The sequence below is a fragment of the Salminus brasiliensis genome, chromosome 11 (genome assembly GCF_030463535.1).
Source record: "Salminus brasiliensis chromosome 11, fSalBra1.hap2, whole genome shotgun sequence".
NCBI lineage: Eukaryota > Metazoa > Chordata > Actinopteri > Characiformes > Bryconidae > Salminus > Salminus brasiliensis.
Genome location: NC_132888.1, coordinates 3955173 through 3978425, shown reverse-complemented (window position 1 = coordinate 3978425; position 23253 = coordinate 3955173). Strand labels below are relative to the sequence as shown.

The following is a 23253-nucleotide window of genomic DNA, read 5'->3' as shown; positions in this document are numbered from 1 at the left end:
ACACTTTTGTACAACATACTACACCCTACTATACTATACAGCACTTCTCTACAACATACTACACCCTACTATACTATACTACACTTTTCTACACCATACTACACCCTACTATACTACACTTTTCTACAACATACTACACCCCACTATATAATACTACACTTTTGTACAACATACTACACCCTACTATACTATACAGCACTTCTCTACAACATACTACACCCTACTATACTATACTGCACTTCTCTACAACATACTACACCCTACTATACTATACTACACTTTTGTACAACATACTACACCCTACTGTACCACACTACACTTTTCTACAACATACTACGCCCTACTGTACCACACTACACTTCTCTACAACATACTACACCCTACTATACTATACTACACTTTTCTACACTATACTACACCTCACTATATAATACTACACTTTTGTACACCATACTACACCCTACTGTACCACACTACACTTCTCTACAACATACTACACCCTACTATACTATACTACACTTTTCTACACTATACTACACCTCACTATATAATACTACACTTTTGTACACCATACTACACCCTACTGTACCACACTACACTTTTCTACAACATACTACGCCCTACAGTACTACACTGCACCTTTATACAACATACTACATCCTACTATACTATACTACACTTTTCTACAACATACTACACCCTACTATACTATACTACACTTTTCTACAACATACTTTACTATCCTGTTCAATTCCTGTGATTATAGAAGGAAGAGAGGGATACACGGATGACTGTGTGGGTGCTTCAGTCTAACCTGAGTTGGTCATGACCTCCAGTGGAGCACTGAAATCTCCGTAGCCCGCCGCTGTCCGAGCCCGCACATGAAACATGTACGAGGTCAGAGGGGTCAAGTCCTTTATGTTAACATTACGCGACGTGGTCTTCACGATACGATAACTCCGCTCGTTCTGCTCCTGAGAGAGAGAGAAAATCTGAACTGTCAGATGCAGAAATTTCCCAAATATTAAGTCACAGATTCCATCATTATTCCTAGACTATCTTTAGCTGAACTAAAAAGCATAAAGGAAGGAAAGAGGAAGGTCAAAAGGTCAGACGTAAGGAAGTCTGGTGGTTATTTTAGTCATGACACCACTCAAACTTCCTGTTTATCCCCTCAGGGTATCCTCTGGATTCACCTTTTCATAGTATTTGACCTCGTACTCCAGGATGACTCCATTGGGTTTCTCGGGCTCCTGCCAGAACAGAGCGAGGGTGTCCCGCGTAATGTCCTTTCTCTGCACAGACATCACTGTGGAGGGAGCTTCAGAGAGATAAAGAGCACAGACTTAATATAGATAGTAGTGCATTTAAATTATTACTAATATAGATATAGTCCATCAGCAGCAGCAGCAGCAGCAGCTCACCTGATTTACCATCATTAAGCCCTGATTTACCACCAAACCAGGTGTTGATCTGAGGAGAATTCTAAATAATACTAGACTCCATGAGGAGAACTTTGGAGATGTTCTAATGATGAACACAGTGATGGAGAACCACCACCACTTTCTGTAGTTTATGTCATTTATTGTATTGCGCATACAATTCGCATATTGCAACTATCTATCAATGTATATACATATACAAAGAGTGTATATATATATATATATATATATATATATATATATATATATATATATATATATATATATATAATAGGACTTTTTTTTGAGTAATCCTGCATACAATTTTTATACCCGTCTGACTACTGTACTAAACATAAAATAAAATGTTTACAAAAATATAAACCAATAAAATATACAAATATAAAGATATTAAAAGTATAAACACCCATTTTAGTTAGTCTGTGTGTACGACCTCAAATCACCTTTTATATTTACACCCAGCGCTCAGCGCTCCCACAAATACAAACTGAATGAGAAACAGGAAAAATGCTTTACATCTCCCTCCCTCTGGATTAAAAGGCAGTCTGCTTTGAGTGTGTGTGTGTGTGTGTGTGTGTGTGTGTGTGGATGTGTGTGTGTGGATTTTGTGGTAAACCCCGTTTTGTTCAGGCTGAGAAAGTCAAACAGAGTTAAAGTGTCTGAGGGAGAAAACAGTTTCAGCAGTCAGACTGGCATCAAAACACACACACACACAGACACACACACACACACACACACACACACACACACACACACATACACACACACACACACTATCAGCTGCCTGGGCTGTGTGTGTGTGTTGCTTCTTCCATAATTCATAAAGAAAAACAAACCAGATCATCCAGATATGAGCTTTAAAGCTACTGGGAAAATAAAGAAGTTTCTTAAAATGATTTTTTAATACTACACTACACTAAACATCACTACACTACACTAAACAAACACTACACTACACTAAACATCACTACACTACACTAAACATCACTACACTACACTAAACAAACACTACACTACACTAAACAAACACTACACTACACTAAACATCACTACACTACACTAAACAAACACTACACTACACTAAACAAACACTACACTACACTAAACATCACTACACTACACTAAACAAACACTACACTACACTAAATAAACACTACACTACACTAAACATCACTACACTACACTAAACATCACTACACTACACTAAACAAACACTACACTACACTAAACAAACACTACACTACACTAAACATCACTACACTACACTAAACAAACACTACACTACACTAAACATCACTACACTACACTAAACAAACACTACACTACACTAAACATCACTACACTACACTAAACATCACTACACTACACTAAACAAACACTACACTACATTAAACATCACTACACTACACTAAACATCACTACACTACACTAAACATCACTACACTACACTAAACAAACACTACACTACACTAAACATCACTACACTACACTAAACAAACACTACACTACACTAAACATCACTACACTACACTAAACAAACACTACACTACACTAAACAAACACCACACTACACTAAACATCACTACACTACACTAAACAAACACTACACTACACTAAATAAACACTACACTACACTAAACAAAGACTATACTACACTAAACATCACTACACTACACTAAACAAACACTACACTACACTAAACATCACTACACTACACTAAACAAACACTACACTACACTAAACATCACTACACTACACTAAACAAACACTACACTACACTAAACAAACACTACACTACACTAAACATCACTACACTACACTAAACATCACTACACTACACTAAACATCACTACACTACACTAAACAAACACTACACTACACTAAACATCACTACACTACACTAAACAAACACTACACTACACTAAACAAACACTACACTACACTAAACATCACTACACTACACTAAACAAACACTACACTACACTAAATAAACACTACACAACACTAAACATCACTACACTACACTAAACAAACACTACACTACATTAAACATCACTACACTACACTAAACATCACTAGACTACACTAAACAAACACTATACTACACTAAACAAACACTACACTACACTAAACAAACACTACACTACACTAAACAAAGACTATACTACACTAAACATCACTACACTACACTAAACAAACACTAAACATCACTACACTACACTAAACAAACACTACACTACACTAAACAAAGACTACACTACACTAAACAAACACTACACTACACTAAACATCACTACACTACACTAAACATTAATATACTATACTATACTACACTAAACATTACTATTATATACATTACAATTATACTATACTATTCCATATACTAAACTACTCTATAGTATATTGTACTATATGATTCTATAAAGTATACTACACTAAACATCACTGTTCTCTTATACTATACTATAGTATACTATAGTATACTGTACCATATCTTATCATATACAAAAATATAATATACTATAGTGTACAATATGATCCTATACTACACTACGCTAAACATTACTATTTTATATTATACTATACTACTAGTTTCTATACATTACAATTATACTTTAGTATCCTACATTCTTTACCATACCATATACTATACTATACAGCACAATACTATTCTATACTACACTACACTACACCATACTATTATTTACTATTCCATATTCCAAATTACTTTATACCATATCCCAGATTATTTTATTATATACATCACATTTATACTATACTACACTACGCATCACTATTCTGTATACTGTGTATAAAAATACAAATGGATTATATAAAATACAAAGGATTCAACTGTAGTGATCATTAAAATTGATTATAATTATCATAAAATTTAGAAAGATTTTTAAATAGGCTTACGCAATGCTCTAGTTTCTGTGAATTTTTAATCAAATAAAAAAGTTTTTTATTGCTTTTCTTCTGCTATTGGGTAAACAGTCCTTTAGTCCGGTTAGTGTATTAACTGTTTTATTGATCTTAGAAATATGCATTGCACAAAATAATCTTAATCACTGTGAAATTAGAGATTTCATTATGCATTATGGTTTGGACTTTGAATTATAATAAAAGACTAAAATCTAAAAGGAAAAAAATCCTATAAACTAAAAATCTATAAATGAACAAAATAATAATAATACAGCTATAATAAATAAAATGTCATTCTGATGTTTAATGTTTTCTAAATAAAATAAAAATATTTTAGTTTTCAGGTTTAATATTAGTGACTTTTTCATGTTAAATATAACTTGAATGCATACAGTTATTTATTCAGGCGTATTTCAGACACTCGATCCTCTCCTCTTTGTTACAGTGTTTTAGCTGCTACTTTTGTGCTCCATTCAGACTCAAGGCTTCAGAGACATGGATACCCCAAACCAATTTTCTCTCCCAACTACTCAGGTTTCCAAGGGATTCAGTATGTGTGTGTGTGTGTGTGTGTGTTAAACAATTAAACCCATCTCCAGCAGCGGCAGCAGCATGACGGCGGGTATTTTCTCTCATGCAGATCCATCTCCCTCTGCCTAGGCCGACAGACTAAACACGGTTTAGGGGTCTGTTCCAAACCCCCTTGGGTCAACACCCCCTAACCCCGAACACACTCTACTCTAACACACACATCCATCACTCAGACCGCTCTGACAGATATGGGCCTGTAATCGAGTTCAGAGCTGAGTGTGTGAGTGTGTGTGAGTGTGTGAGTGTGTGTGTGTGATGCGAAAGGAAAGATGAGTGATTCTGTTTTTTTCAAGGGTCAAGTGATCTGTCCTACACAGAGGACACACACACACACACACACACACACACACACACACACACACACCATGAAAATACAACTTATCACAATCAGGGTTCTTTAATGCTTTTCATCAAAGGCAATGGTTCTATCACCAGGGATGATACCATAGCAACCGTGTAGCAACTTGCCACACTGTTTCAACCACCTAGTAGCCACCTGGGACACCGCAGCAAACATTCGGCAACAGCATAGCCATCATCAACAACAGCCCCATAGCAACCACCTGGGATACCAGAACAACCTTGTTGCAATATCAACCACCTAGCAACACCATAGCATTCACCTGGGATAACACAGCAAACAGCCATGCAACAGCGTAGCTATCACATAGCAAAGACTTAGCGACACCATTGCAACCACCTAGTATACCCCAGCAACCACATAGCAACTTGCAACACCCTTGCAACCACCTGGTACCCACTTACTCACGTAGCAACTGCCATAACTACCTGGGAACACCAAAGCAACCACCATGCAACAGCATAGCCATGACATAGCAACCACTTAGCAACACCATAGCAACCACCTGGAATAACACCTAGTAACACCACAGCAACCACCATGCAACATCATAGCAACCACCTGGGATTGTACAGCAGACATCCAGACACATATTACAGGTAACTGCCAGTAAAGAGCACTAACTGGGGACACTGCTGTTTAATTGGCTTACCAGCCAGCACTAACACACACACACACACACACACATACTCACACACACACATACTCACATAGACACTCACACATGGCCTTGATAACACACAGAGTGATGCTATCAGTCATGCCTGGATGACAGCTGAGAACATACAAAAAAGCTGTTTAAATAAAATACAGCTTGTGTGTGTGTGTGTGTGTGTGTGTGTGTGAGTGTGAGTGTGTGTGTGTGTGTGTGTATACTCTGTATGCTCCACATGTGTCCGACAGATTTTCTTTACGCTCTCTCTCTCTCTCGTTCTCTCTCTCTCTCTCGAATGCACAAAAGAATATGCAGAGCAGACAACATGAATATTCACAACAGGTTTATGAATAAACAGCAGCCGCTCGCACGCCCACCGCCTCACTCTGCTCACTCTCCTCCTCATTGTCTGAACCTCATCAGCGCAGCACACACACACACACTGGCCTTTTTACACACTTTTTCTCTCACTCATGCATGAAACAGATGAGTGCACACACACACACACACACACACACATACGCACACACACACACATTCACTCAGGTAGCACCAGTGAAAAGCTAAGGCTGAATGAAGAGTTCAGACTGGGATCAGTGACGGCAGCTCTGCGGGTGTGTAAAATCCAGTAGCGTACATTAAGATCACGAGAGGACAGATACAGCTTCACTGCCAGACCTTTAAGTATGGCTCTACAACTCTGAATTTGCCTTGATCATTAATCTGAGTGATCAGATCACTTCAAAAAGAGTCAAGAACCTAAAGCTTCATCTAGAGGTTCTCAAAGATGGGACGCGTTCCCTTGTCATGGGTAATCCAATAATCCCAAATTCCATAATTCCATAATTTACATAAAAAATATGAAAGATTACAGTAGAATTACAATTATATATATATATATATATATATATATATATATATTATAGAAGTGTTCCAAAATGACTCAATAATAATAAATGTATAATAATAAATAGAAATAAATAAAAGGGAATAAACAGAATACATTGTTTACACTGACTTCCTTTAAAATAAATTTGTAAACTTTTTTGTAGGTTTTGAAGGTTTTGTGTGACAGCGACAATATATATTTTATTAAAAACAAATAATGGACCCTAAATGAATATTTCATTAAACATTCATAAATATTAACATATTCATCACAAATTTCTACTTTCTTTCTTTTTTTATTGTTTCATTTTAAATTTATTTTCTATTTTTTTTGTTTTAAATATTTAATCATATGTTATGGTTTGCTGACTATACTTATAATGTTGTTTTCCCTTTAATGTATCAAGTTTTATTAAATGTTTTTAGGTGGGTTTGTTGTTGGTTGTGTAGGTCATTGGTTTTCTGGTTGGTTGGTTGGTGGTTATATTGTTCATGGACAGTAAATTAGCTTCTACAGAATAGTTTCAGTGAAATTTGCACATTTGTTCTTTTATTTATCCAATTTTATTATTTTAGTTTTTCTACAAATGTATTAGTTAATTTCATAATTTCTGTTTAAACTATTTTTCAAAATAAATATAAATAATTGATCGGGGTTCAAGCACTGCAGAAGCGGGAACCAGGGATGAGAACTTGGCATCGGCCATGTTTGGTGATTAGCAGTTGGCCATCTGACCTGCTGCTATTCCTGTACCACAATAGTGCAGAATAATTATGTAAAATATTTATAAAATAATTATGTTCTATTATCCATTATTTGTAATGTAGTGTTTAATTAGAATAAACTGATTTACATAGATAGAAAATTCCAATTTGTCTCAGGTTAATTACCTGCATTATATTATATTATATTATATTATATTATATTATATTATAGTAGATTAGATTAGATTATTATTAACTTATTAACTTTAACAGAGAGTAATTAAGGAGCTATTCTATATTCTATATGTTCACACAATTAACAAAAAAAAAAAGACAAATGACAAAATGACAAATTCTGCCATGAAGAAACTGGGGTCAGAGTTCCGACTCTCCTGTGTGGGAGATTCTCCAGATTGTTGGGAACCTCTGGAGCTAAAGCAGAAGCATTTAAACATCCTGTGAAGCTGATCCCCTGCCCTACGCCCCAAAACTCTACACCCTCGTACGCCCTGAGGGTGATTTATGAGTGAGTGTTGTCATGGATAGATCCGGAATTCCAGCACACACACACACACACACACACACACACACTGTTTCAGTCTGAAACCCTACACACCACCAAGAGCCAGGCCTGACGTACACTCTTAAACACACAATATAATACACTTACAATAACACACAGCCTGCGATAAATCTGCAGCGAAGTGCATCTGGCACAGCATGTGAGAGACCGGGCTTGTGCATGTGTGTGTACATGTGTGTAGAAGTGTGTGTCTCTGTATTTGTCTGTGTGTGTGGGGGTGTGTTTGTGGAGTTTTTCCACAGGTGGTTGGATGGTGAAAGTGATATTCCCTTTCCCTTTGAAAAAAGGACCGTAATTCCTCTCACACACTGCCCAGCCACGGCAGTCCCCTCTGGACTGTACAGGTATTCTACTGTATAGAACTACTAGTGATGTTCCCATCTGATCCACGGGATATTCCAGTCATATTTGAATAGATCAGGCATCAGCTATATCACACCTGATCCACTTATGATCCACTGTGGTGGTGACGGCAAAGGCTCGGGACATACTAAAGTTGTTTAAACGTCTATTTTAGAGCAAAAAACTGAAATGTGTGAAATCTGTAATCCTTGTAAATCCCTGCAAATCGTATTTGACACATATTTGAGGTTTTAAGACCTCTGCAAAATCAGTGTGGTAATTAAATCATCTTTAAATTTCAATGATTTATTAAATAACGTATACAAAATGTAATAAAATTTAATATATATAAAATAAATAATAATTAATTACATAAATAAGAAAATGAAAACAGATAAATGTGTTCTGCTCCCTGTTGGATTATGAAATATACACCATACAGATGTGATACAGATTTTCTTAGTGTGAAATGTTTTGACTAAAATGTTTAAGGATTTTTTTTTTTCATTTTAAAGGGGTAAATAATAAAAACTAATAATAAAAATAATAAAAAACTGCTGTGAGCAACAGATAGAGCTTCACTTTATAAAGTCAGAATCGTACAAAGTCAGAACATTATAAAGTAAACTTTATGAAGTGAAGACCATTGTTTAGTCAGAAGTTTATCTTTTTAATTTTTAAACAAATATATTATAAATAAAATATTTTGTTAGAATCTTACAATGTCAGAACTTTACTTTTACAGAGAGAATTTTACAAAGTCAGAACCTTTCTTTATAAAGTCAGAAAAAATATAGTAAGAGCTTGGCTTTACAAAGTCAGAACTTTACTTTTACAAAGTCACAACTTTATTTACCAGTCTGAATTGTGAAGACCATTGTTCAGTCAGAGGTTTACTTCATAAAGTCAGAACTTTACAGAACAAAGTTAGAACTCTACTTTTACAAAGAGAACTTTACAACGTTAGAACTTCACTTTTATAGATATAACTTTACAAAGTCAGAACTTTACTTTTACAAAGTCAGAACCTTCTGAACTTCTACCAGTCTGAACTTTACAAAGTGAAAACCATTGTTCAGTCAGAATTTTACTTTTACTGATAGAACTTTACAAAGTTAGAACTTTACTTTTAAAGATAGAACTTTACAAAGTTAGAACTTTACTTTTAAAGATAGAACTTTACGAAGTTAGAACTTTACTTTTACTGATAGAACTTTACAAAGTTAGAACATTACTTTTACAGATAGAACTTTACAAAGTTAGAACTTCACTTTTACAGATAGAACTTTACAAAGTTAGAACTTTACTTTTAAAGATAGAACTTTACAAAGTTAGAACTTCACTTTTACAGATATAACTTTACAAAGTTAGAACTCTACTTTTACAGATAGAACTTTACAACGTTAGAACTTCACTTTTATAGATATAACTTTACAAAGTTAGAACTTTACTTTTAAAGATAGAACTTTACAAAGTCAGAACTTTACTTTATAAAGTCAGAAAATGTGTAGTAAGAGCTTGGTTTGATGGGTTTCTCTTGATTTCAAGACACTTTTGTCCAGAAAATGTACAAAAACACACACACACACACACACACACACTCCCTTACCGGCCTGGTTGGTGGTCAGGCTGATAGAGGCAGCCTGGTCCGGGTTGGGGTTGAGTTTGGAGACCCCGTTGATGGCCCAGATCTGGAAGGTGTAGTTGGTGTGCGCCTGCAGCTGGTGGATGGACACTCTGGTGGTCCTCAAGCTTAATCTCTGGGGTGAGAACCGCACCCCTTCCGCACATGGAACACACCGAGTCGCCTCCCACGCACACTGCTTACACACCACATTATAGGTGAGGTCCTGGCGACCGCCCGTGGACAGAGGGGGGCTCCACTCCAGCAGGACGGAGGTTTCGTTCACACTGGAGATCAGGTGTTGAGGTGCCGAGGGGGGGCCTAAGAGGGAAAGGGAGGGACAGATTAAGGATAGATCGGGAGTAGGACAGGAATACAGGTTTATATGACAGTGGAAGACCCCCCCAGACAGTACTGGGATGCTGAGTCTAGATACATAGAACCTTACTGATCATGAATTAAATAGCGGTGGTCTAGGGCAGTGGTTCCCAATCCCAATCAAGAGTGTTTACCCTGCTCCCAACACCCCTGATCCAGCTACAACTAATTACCAAGCCCTAAGTTGAAGGTGGTGTGACAGAGCAGGACTGGGGGTCCTCTAGGGCAAGGGTTGGGAAGCACAGGTCTAGAGCAGTAGTGTAGTACTGTGTAGTGTAGAGCCTCAGTGCCGAGTGTGTTTGAGCTGTAGTTTAACCATTGTGTGCTGTAACCCTCTCTCTGCATACTGAGTGAGGGATACAGAGAGAGGAACAGAGAGAACATGAAAGAGAACAGAAGGGGAGGCCAAACAGTGAGATCATTAGTATGGATGAGAGAGAGTGAGAGAGAGAGAGAGAGAGAGAGAGAGAGAGAGAGAGTGAGAGAGAGAGAGAGTGAGAGAGACAGTAACGAGAAGAAAAAGAGAGCATATTTGCATTAAATCAGTGTAATCAGAAAAGCAGCTGTTGTCCATAAACTGAACAAACACTGAGACGCTCTGTGATGAGTAGGGCTGCATGATATTGTGCAATATGTTGATGTTCTGCAATATATATATATATAATATTATATATATCATAGAACAACAAATTATTGTGCAATATAATGCAGCCCTATATATATATATTCAAGGATTCAAGGATTCAAGGAGACTTTATTGTCATTCGCATCACATGTGGTACATGGGGTGGAACGAAATTGTGGTACCCAAGGACCCAGTTTTACCCAGACAGCAGTACTTAAATAAATAAAATATACATAAATATATAAAAATATATGTAAAAATGAAAATAAAATACAGAGAGATATATATTATATATATTATATATCTATATTATATATATATATATTATATATATATATATAATATTGTGCAATATAATGCAGCCCTACTCACCACAGTGTCTCAGTGTTTTATATATATATATATATATATATATATATAAACTGAGACACTGTGGTGAGTAGGGCTGCATGATATTTGAGCAATATTATATTTTGTATATTTTTGTATTGTATTTTTAATTGGGATATCACTAGATTTCTTTAGAGGTACATGATCCAAGATGGCAAAGATCAGAGTAAACAGTATTGGGTGAATATAATCTGTTAGATGTGTCATGGAAAATGAGAATAGTGCAGAATTTCCTTTAGTATCAGAGAAGTTGTAGCATGATGTGTTTAATTTAATTTAATGTGATATTGCATGTCCTGCGATGTGACTATTGCGCATTCACACACTGCAATATTCAGTGCAGACCCTAGTGATGAGTCCTTGTTTTGACCGTCCGCTAGTCTTGGGACAATAAGCTGGTCATAGGAGCAATGCTGCCATCGTCGGTTCGCTATAATAGGCAGAGTAGCTTGAATCTGTACACTGTAAAACAATGAAGTGTTCTTCTGCATTCTCACTGCTCACTGCAGTGAGTTTGAGTTTGCAGCACTTTGGTTAGGTAGATGACATCTGAGATGTTGAGGTGTGTCAAACTACCTTGCAGGAGTGTCTTCCTTCACAGGCCGTACATCAGTCTATTCAAACTCCTAAACACATCAGCATTTTCTCCTTTCTTTTTTCACTCAAATACTAAACAAATGAAAGAAAGGTAAAGAAACAGTTCTCATTAACCTTTACGTCCCTGCTGAAAAGATCAGGCTGGTCAAGATAGTTAAGGTGGTTGAGGTGGCTGACCAGTTTAGCTCTTGACCAGTATAGGGTGTGTTTTGATGAGTTTGATGGTTTAGCTGGTCTATAAGCATGATCAACCTCATCAAGCTATGCTGACCAGTCTATAAGCATGATCAAACTATGAGCATGATGCTCAGATCAGTACGAGCAGCAAAAAAAAGCTAGTCGACCAGCATAACCAGCATCTCCAAGGTGGTTGACCAGCATGACCAGCATCTCCAAGCTGGTTGACCAGCATGACCAGCATCTCCAAGATGTATAGTTAGCTAGCTGAAGAGATTGTGGGTCGCTGTCGGGGTCTTTAAGTCTTTAAATGTGGCCCTCCAGCTCTTCTCTGGTCAGCTAACGTTACCTTTTAGCTTTTTTAGCCTCCCTTCCATTTTCTCCCCAAGCATCCATTGTGTTTAGCCTCTGTAGGTTGTTGTGAGGGCTATGGCAGTACAGCAGCATGTACGGTGTGTGTCTGTGTGTGTGTGTGTGTCTATGTTGTCTGAAACATGGAGATAACATTCTCTGGCACTGTGGTGTTTATTATCACGGTATCCGAGGATCGTTTAGCTGGTGATTTTATTACAGAGCAATTTAATAAGGAAGGATTCCAGATACTTTATTAACACACACACACACAGACCCCCCCCCCCCCACACACACACACACAGACCCACACACACACCTGTCTCAGCCTGCATTCCACAAGCTGGATCAGGGCGTGGGAGAGCTGCACTGCTTAGCGTTGATTGACACACACATATGAAGCATGAACACTCACAGCTGAATCGCTTAAAAAATGATTAGTCATTTTAAACCGTTTTTCTTTCTGATCTTTTTTATAGTTTAATGTTTTTTGCAGCTTTTTAGCTTTTGGCCTTCAGATTTTTTAAGTTCTCAACATACAATATTAAACCCCTTATTTGGTCTAATTCAGTGTCCACTATGAATTATTCAGCATCTACAATAAATAGTGGATAATTCATAGATCAGACCTTTATTATTTATTCCATACCTACTATGAATTATTCAGTAACTACTATGAATTATTCAGTATCTACTATGAATTATTCAGTAACTACTATGAATTATTCAGTATCTACTATGAATTATTCAGTAACTACTATGAATTATTCAGTATGCACTATGAATTATTCAGTAACTACTATGAATTATTCAGTAACTACTATGAATTATTCAATATCTGCTATGAATTATTCAGTAACTACTATGAATTATTCAACATCTACTATGAATTATTCAGTAACTACTATGAATTATTCAGTAACTACTATGAATTATTCAATATCTACTATGAATTATTCAGTATCTACTATGAATTATTCAGTAAATACTATGAATTATTCAGTATCTACTATGAATTATTCAGTAAATACTATGAATTATTCAGTAACTACTATGAATTATTCAACATCTGCAATAAATAGTAGAAAGTTCATAGATCAGAACTTTATTATTTATTCATTTTATTATATATATTTATCATATTATTATATTCATGAATTAATTATTTAGTATCTACTATGATTGTCCAGTAACTACTATGAATTATTCAGTATCTACTATTAATTAATTAGTATCAACTATGAATTATTCAGTATGCACTATCCATTTTCCAGTATCTACTATGGATTATTCAGTAACTACTATAAATGATCCAGTACTCACAATAAATTATTCAGTATCTAATATGAATTTTCCAGTATCTACTATAAATTATTTAGTATCTACTATGAATTATTTAGTATCTACAACAAATACTAGATAGTTCATAGTTCAGAACCTACTAGATAGATAGATAGATAGATAGATAGATAGATAGACAGACAGACAGACAGATATATAGATAATAAAAAAATATATATAATAATAATAATAATAATAATAATAATAAATTCTCTGTTTAGATTTTTTTTTTTTACAGAAATAGTCTATGTGGTGTTTTCCTGATAAGGTAGCGTCAATCTTTACACCAAGAAATGTATAAGAGTCCACGGGTGTAATTATTTCATTGTTGGTAATGGTGGGGTTTACAACTATTGGTTTTGGGCCAAACACAAGTTCTTCTGTAGTATGAAGTATTCAGTATTCAGCCACGTTGGTTATTTATTAGTGTGTGTGTGTGTATGTGATGTGTGTGTGTGTGTGTGTGTGACGTGTGTGAGGTATTGCACAGTGTTACTTACGTGTGCAGGGCATGGCTGGAGGGTCCGTCTCTGACCTGTAGTAGCCTTTATCACAGTCACAGGAAGTGGCCCCCTCCCTACCAGAGTAACTGTTTAGGGGACACTTACTGCAGCCTTCATCCGTAGATAACGACCTGTAATAACCCAGCTTACACACTGCCAGAGAGAGAGAGAGAGAGAGAGAGAGAGAGAGAGAGAATCAGCTATAAGCATGCATCCAACAATAAAGGCAGCATAGAGCTTTTTTATACCGTGACAGAAACACAGTATCTCACAGAAAGCTCCAGTTCCTCTTTACTAGGCCAGACTTATGCTCTTGTTGGTCTTGCTGATCATCACCCAACATCCTGACCTCACTAATACTCTTGTGGCTGATTGCAATCAAATCCTCACAGCAATGCTCCTCTAATATCTAGTAGAAGCCCTCCTCTTTCCTGGACAGTAGAGAGAGTTACTCCAACAAAAGCAGGATGAACTCTTTTTAATCCCCTTGATTTCAGAAGAATGAATGAGGTGTCCCAATACTTTTGTCCATTTAATATACATATATATGCCTCGATTTTTTCACAGATGGAAATTATGTAAACATCTGAATCATGTGACTTTGATCAGTAAGTCCAGTCCTGATCTATGAGGTTCAGCAGGAGGTGAAATGAGCAGAGTAACGGGGTGGTAGGGATGGGGGGGGGTACAGATGGAGGAGTAGAGAATGATGTACAAGGAATCCCTGGTATTTTCACAGCATGCTATGGGGGGGGGGGAGTGTGTAACACGGTCTTAAATCCAAGACACACACGCAAATGCACACACACATACACATACACACACACTTACACACACACACACTCACACACTCACACGCCTCATTTAATCCATACATCCATATGTCTTTAGTATTTATCTCCTGGCGGTGAAGATCTTCAGCGCTGGAGAGGAAAATTAAATATTTAACCCCTTTAATCACTGTAGTGTGTCTCGGCCTGAGCGTGCATTCCATGTGTGTGTGTGTGTGTGTGTGTGTGTTTTATGTTATCTGCTGGGGGGTTGTGTAAGCCTGATGTTTGAGGAATGAAGCAAACATCAGATCCTCCTTTCTCGCTCCATTTAACATCACTCTGTTTTATTTCTCCTTCATCCTCCCTTTACATTCCCCCATCACACACTCTCTCTCTCTCTCTCTCACACACACACACACACACACACACACTTTCAACATTGCCCACTTTTCTCTCTCTCTGATGCTATTATTCCCTATCTATCCCTGATTCACACCTTTAAAAATGGCTAGTACACCCATCTCTGAGAGAGAGAGAGAGAGAGAGAGAGAGAGAGACAGAGAGAGAGAGACAGAGAGAGAGAGACAGAGAGAGAGAGAGAGACAGAGAGAGAGAGAGACAGAGAGAGAGAGAGGCTTCGAACAGAGACGCAAAATTAAAGAGAGAGAGAGATATGTGTGTGTGTGTGTGTGTGTGTGTGGAGGTTAGGTCAGGTGTGGAATTGGTGTGTACTGCAGAATGATGTGATTATATACACTGATCCTCTCTCTCTCTCTCTCTCTCTCTCTCTCAAACCCACAGGTTAAGGCGGTCAGCAGATACGTCTTACACACACAAACCAGACCATTTAACACAACCACAATAAATGCAACTCGGTCTACTTATTCAACTCACACACACACACACACACACACACACACAGAGAGAGCAGAGGGGCTTACAGTACAGCTCTGACAAACAACACACACACACACACCATGCTTGTAAGGGTCTTAGGCATCTTTGCTGATTCTGCTCAGCAGGATAGTGGGGCTTAAACCCCCCGGATTACAAACCCCCATCCCAACCCCCCACCCAGCCTCATCCTCCATCCACTACTCTATGCTTTACACACCCGACCAGAGACAGAGAGACAGAGAGACAGAGAGACAGAGGATTCCTTAGAGAACTATTCTTAGAACTTTTTGGAGGCTTAAAGAACATCTACAAACTCTAACGGTTCTGTACATTATGGGGGGGGGGGGGGTATTTATATAAAATATTCATGTTAATATTTTCATATTAGGTTTCATTTCTGTACCTCTAAAATAATTAATTAAATGTAATTATGAATTAATTTAATTTGTTAAAAATATATACTTATAATAATAACAATAACAATAAATTTAAAATTTAAAGTGACTGCCCCAATTCAACAGAGGTCCAGGCAGCTAGTGGTCTCACAGTGAACTGGAGATCACCTGAGTGCAGTGAATGTAGTATCAGGTGATTGTAGAATCAGGACACCTGTCTGGACGGTCAAGTCACTGGTCACATCACTATTTCTGGCTACACATGAAGACACCATGAAGACAGAAGAACCCTCCACACAGCTCTGAGAGGAGCTTACTGAAGAGTGTAAGTCAGGGGATGTATAAAAAACCCAGTCAATGACCATCTCCTGGACTTCAGATAAGTCCATCATTAAGAAATGGAAGGAATACAGCACATGTGTAAATCTGCCTAGAGCACAATCTGAGGAGACTAGTGAGCGAGACCACATTTAAAGTCACCCTTTTATAGGATAGTATGTATATAATAATAATAATAATAATAATAATAATAGTAGTAGTAGTAATAATAAAAATAACAATACTAGTAATAATGATAATGATGATAATAAGAATGATAATGATGATAATAATAATAATAATAATAATAATACTAGTAGTAATAATAAAAAATAACACTAGTAGTAGTGATACTAATAACAATAACAATATAATAATAATACTAAAAGTAGTAATAATAAAAATAATAATACTCGTAGTAGTGATAATAATAATAATAATAGTAATAATAATAATAATAACATTTACATTTACATTTACATTTACGGCATTTAGCATTCCTCCCCACCTCAGCTATTACTGTCCTCTCTGTACAATTCTCCCATCCGTTTGATTATTGTTATTACTTATTACTATTATTATTATTATTATTATTATTATTATTATTATTACTACTATTTTTATTACTACTATTATTTTATTGTCATCACTATATTATTATTATTTTTTTTTGTTATTACTTGTCATAACATAGTGATGACAATAAATTAATAATAGTAGTAATAAAAATAGTAGTAGTGATAATAGTAATAAGTAATAACAAAAAAAAATAATAATAATATAGTGATGACAATAAAATAATAGTAGTAATAAAAATAGTAGTAATAATAATAATAATAATAATAATAATAATAGTAATAAGTAATAACAATAATCAAACGGATGGGAGAATTGTACAGAGAGGACAGTAATAGCTGAGGTGGGGAGGAATGCTGTATATGAGCAGAACTAAAGGAAATGATTCACTGTAATGAACTGGATCTGCTTCTAAATGGCTACTAATAGAAACACATAAGTAATGGAGGGAGAAGCACAGAATGCAGCTTCAGTGATGCAATCATAAATCACAAAGATGCAATTATGAATACAACTGGTATTGATGTAATTTGAGTAATTAAAATGTATTGATGTTGTTTGGTTAACTGTGTTACTGTTCTCTACACACAGACGGAAAAAACCCCTCTCAAATCAGCTCAACCAATCAAATCCTCACTGGAATGCTCCAGATTGTATTGGAAAGCCTTCTAACCTGGACAGTAGAGACAGCTACTCTAGCAAAAGCAGGATAATCTTTTTTTAATGCCCTTAATTTCAAAAGAAACAATGAATGAGCAGTTGTCCAAATACTTTTGTCCATTTCGTGCATTTGCCAACTGATATTGTAAACAGGGCAGCTAACAAGCTAACAAAATTCAACCATAAATAAACACAATTTAGTTTAAGCTGCATTATGTGGAAATGCTGTGGAAATGACTGGCTCCTGGGCTCCCCCTACAGGAGGTGGTCTTGATCCGGTCCCAAGCGAACTCTGGAGCGGTTTGTTTGTGGTGAGGACCCAGCTGTCCAACCCAGGTGTACTCCGCAAGTTTGAGCTAAACACTGGTTTGACCTGGTAACACTGGTACACCGCCCAGATCATCACAGGACCTTCTCCCTGTATTTACTTTCTAGCTCCGCCCCAGACAGGTCTGACCAATAGGCTGATAGAACGTCCTCACATGGTCCCTGTGTGAAAACAGTGGACGCGCCAAGGTTACAAAATCTGATTCAGACCAGAGTCGACCATCTACGGGTGTGAAAACGGCCTGAGCGCACAACTAAAATCAGGGGGTATGAATAACACTGTGGGCGGAGCTTCAAGTCCCTATTCAGTGTTTCCATCCCTCTCGCTCTGGGCATCTTTTTCTCTCCTCTATTGTGAGTGTAAGCCCCTCTAACCAGCCCACAATGAGCCATGAAGACCCCCACAGAGGCGAATAACATGCCATCACACACACACATACACACACACACACACACACACACAGTCCGTCCTTTACCCTACTAAGTGACAAATCCCTGTGTTAGCACTATATTACCAAATCCACTCTTATAACAGGTCATATACACACCAATGCCCTACACACACACACTAACACACACACACACACACTAACACACACACACTGGCCCTCGTAAGCAGCACATTTCCACACTCTGATAATCTGATTATACATCTTTCATTAGTGTTAAAGTGACAGAAAGGACTGGACCAGTGGGTGGTCTGGTCACACACAATTATTTCTGGGAAAACACACACACACACACACACACACACACACACACACAACACACAAAACACAAACAACACACAGGACTCTTTCGAGCTTATCAGGCTTTCATTATAGTGGACCTCTATCTCACACACACACACACACACACACACACACACACACACACACACTGCAGTATATCTTAAAAGGGAGATTCTCTCTCTTACTGGGACACAATCCACTCGATCCACTCATCCGCTCTTTCACTCCCTTAATCTCTCTCTCCCTCTCTTTCTCTCTCTCTCTAAAGCCTCTCTCCCTTATCACCCCCATTTCTCCTTCCAGTCTGTTTTAAGAGCCCTTTTTCCAGTTCACACACACACACACACACACACCACTCTTAAAAATAGCCACAAACAAACAAACAACAATCATTTAGACCATAAATCCACTCACTATAATAACAATAATCATTATAATACCTTCAATTTAAAAACAATAAATGGACAAAAGTATTGGGACACCTCTTTATTCACTGCCTCTTCTGAAATCAAGGGTATTAAAAAGAGTCGATCCTGCTTTTGTTGGAGTAACTGTCTCTACTGTCCAGGGAAGAACTGTAGACTTACTACAAGTCAGAAGAGCCTCACCAACCCCGAGTTCAAAATCCCAGACGGCCGCACCGTCCATCAACAGCAGTAAAAGCAGTAGTGTTATACAGGTTCATAGGCTGATCTGCTCCAGAAAGTCCTATTATATTGGCAGTACTTCTTCTCTACAGGGACTAGACAAGCTGTGTGTGTGCATTTGCACATGTGTGTCAACAATATGTGCTACTTAAAGTAGCTGAATGATGCATTCATTAGAAGTGGTGTCCACAAACATTTGGACATACAGGGTATCTCTCTCCCTCTGTCTCTTTCCGTCTCTCTCTCTCTCTACTTCTTTCTCTCTTTCTCTAGAAAAAGTCAACATGATACTTGTATCCACACACACACACACACACACACACACACACACACAGTTAAGTGAGACATTGAGACATTGAGTAGTTTCCTGTCTGCGGCAGCTGTTCGACAGGCTTCAGTGACTAATTAACAATTACCTCAGCCACTGGGGAAGCCAGTGTGAGTGTGTGTAAGTGTGTGTGTCTGCACGCAGGAGAATGTGTGTGTGTGTGTGTGTGATAGATGAGAAACATGTGGCCTGCGAGGCTGATCAAAATGATTGATGAGGTTTTCACCTCTGGTGTTAACCTTCACCTCCCTCCACAGTCACGACACACACACACACACACACTCACACACACACACAGTTAACCGTCAGCTCTGCGTTCATCAAAACCAGCAAGGCCAGACCAGGGCCTGCTTTTACTGGGGCGGCGTTTCGGCACAAACCTGGGGACACGGCACCTACCACGATATACAGGGGTTACGGTTCAACATTAACAAGGTGTCCAAATGTTTGTGGACACCCTCTCAGACCCTGTGCTATGACATTTGAAATATTTCGGAGATGTTTCTACACCTTGATATCCATAAAAATAAAAATCCATAATTATTCATGAATGAATAATTTATTAAATAATTAATTCATTCAAATAATTATTGACACCTCCACTCAAGCCTGCTTTATTAAAGCTGTTTTAATTAAATGTATTAAAAGAATACAATTATTATTAAATAATTTCAAATAATCAATGTTTTTATGGTGATTGCACCCTTATGTGGTCCCCAATACTGAAGCCATTCACCCGAACCTGACCTCAGTCTAAAACACACACTATACACACACACACAATGCCTTTTCTCCAGTGAACTGGAGTAGGTGTGACGGCCCTATTTATTAGCCGATACTGCACTGGACTGATAGTTTCATTGTTTTTTGTTGGTATTGTTGTGTCAAGCGGTTCTTTACATAACGGATTAGTTTAGGGAATTTGAAAGATTGTTGCAGGGCTTCCTGAACATTAAATACACCCCATGTTCCCGTCAACACGTAGGCCCACTTCCCTCAAAGAATAGCTTCCTAAAAGATACAATGAGCTTACTATTGCCGGCCCAATCTGCTGCCCGCTGGCATGGAGAAAGGAGGGCAGTATCAGATAGGATGCGTTTAATACCGACTTTATTACGAGCGGGCCTTCGAGAGCCTCGAAAAAATAACTGATCAGCCATAACATTAGCAACACCTGCCTATTATTGTGTAGGTCCCTCTTGTGCCGTCAACAGACCTGGCCATTTAAGGCATCAGTGGGAGCCTTGGGTGCCCATGACCCTGTTGCTGGTTCACCAGGTGTCCTTTCTTGGAGCACGTTTGGTAGGTACTGACCACTGCATACCGGGAGGAACACCCCACCTCAAGACCTGCCTGAGGTTTTGGAGATGTTCTGACCCAGTCGTTTATCTAGAACATCACAGTTAGGTTCTTCTTAGGTTCTCAAAGTGGCTCAGATTCTGACGCCTTCAAGAACCGACTGTTCACTTCACGTATCCACTGCTATATACTAGCTGGTTGCTATAGTATTGCTAAGTAGCGCCTAGGTGGTTGCTATAGTGTTGCAAGGTGGTTTTTGTGGTGATGTTAGGTGGTTGCTATAGCATACCAGGTAGATTTCATAGTGTTGCTAGGTGGTTGCTACAGTATACTGGGTGGTTGCTATAGTGTTGCAAGGTGGTTTTGTGGTGATGTTAGGTGGTTACTATAGCATACCAGGTAGATTTTATAGTGTTGCTAGGTGGTTGCTACAGTATACTGGGTGGTTGCTATAGTGTTGCTAAGTGGCATCTAGGTGGTTGCTATAGTGTTGCAAGATGTATTTTATAGTGTTGCTAGGTGGTTGCTACAGCATACTGGGTGGTTGCTATAGTGTTGCAAGGTGGTTTTGTGGTGGTTAGGTGGTTACTATAGCATACCAGATGTATTTTATAGTGTTGCTAGGTGGTTGCTACAGCATACTAGGTGGTTGCTAAGTGGCAACTAGGTGGTTGCTGTAGAGCTGCAAGGTGTCTTTTGTGGCGATGTTAGGTGGTTGCTATAGCATACAAGGTAGTTGCTATAGTGTTACTAAGTGCCGCCTAGGTGGTTGCTATTGTGTTGCAAGGTGGCTTTTGCTTTTGTGATGATGTTAGGTGGTTGCTGTAGCATACCAAAGGGGATTCCATAGTGTTGCTAAGTGGTTGTTATAGCATCCTAGGTGGGGTTGCCATGGTGTTGCTAGGGGGTTTCTAGGTGGTTGCTGTGGCATGACTAGGTGGTTGCTATGGTGTTACTAAGTGGATGCTATTGAATACTAGATGGTTGATATGGTATCCTAGGTGGTTGCTGTGGTGTTGCTACGTGCTTTGCAACATGCAACCATAACTCAGCTGACTTCTGTGTAACAGTAACTACAGCATAAAAGGAGTGAGTGTGTGTGTGTGTGTGTGTGTGTGTGTGTGTGTGTGTGTGTGTGGCAGATTGGGTGTGTCTCTGGCAAGACATGCTGATATTGTTGAAAGTGAGAGAGCTGTGCTTCTGTTCTTTTTTACCAGGAAGTGTGTGGCAGAATGGGATATGTTAATACACACCTCATTTGTACACACACACACACACACACACACACACACACACACACACAAAATGACCTGAGGGTAAATGTGAAACTAAATGTTTAGCTGAGTGAGCTGAAGGTCAAGTGTGGTTAATCTGTACGTACACCACGGTCACACACACAAACCTGCTGAGGCTAATGCTAACAGTATCTACACTATTTGGACAAAAGTATTGGGACAGCTGCTCATGAAGAAGACTTTCTAATAGATTTTGGATTTGATTAGGAGGTCAGGAAGTTGGATGATGATCACCACCCCACCTCATTCCCAACTTTTTGGATGGAGCCCCATCCATCATTCCACAGCTCAATTCTGTGGGGGGCAGATTAACACCCCTCTAGCCCAGACCTGGCATTATTAGGCAGCATTGTGCCAATAGCTTAATGATGTTAATCTGCTCCAGAGAGTCCTATTCTATTGGCAGCACTTCTCTACAGGGACTAGACAAACTGTGTGTGTGTGCATTTGCACATATGTGTCAGCAATGGGTGCAGCTTAAAGAAGCTGAATGCATTTGTGTGTGTGTGTGTGTGTGTGTGTGTGTGTG

At 38.1% G+C, this 23253-nt stretch overlaps 1 protein-coding gene across 1 annotated transcript in view; it reads right to left on the bottom strand.

Moving 5' to 3' along the window:
* epha4l (eph receptor A4, like) overlaps positions 1-23253 on the bottom strand; it is a 55632-nt gene that overhangs the window by 15437 nt on the left and 16942 nt on the right. The window contains exons 4-7 of the mRNA XM_072691462.1: positions 14476-14631; positions 10102-10437; positions 1197-1321; positions 815-974 (exon numbers count right to left, since the gene is read on the bottom strand). Coding sequence (XP_072547563.1) covers positions 815-974; positions 1197-1321; positions 10102-10437; positions 14476-14631 — 777 coding nt within the window. The remainder of the gene's footprint in view (positions 1-814; positions 975-1196; positions 1322-10101; positions 10438-14475; positions 14632-23253) is intronic.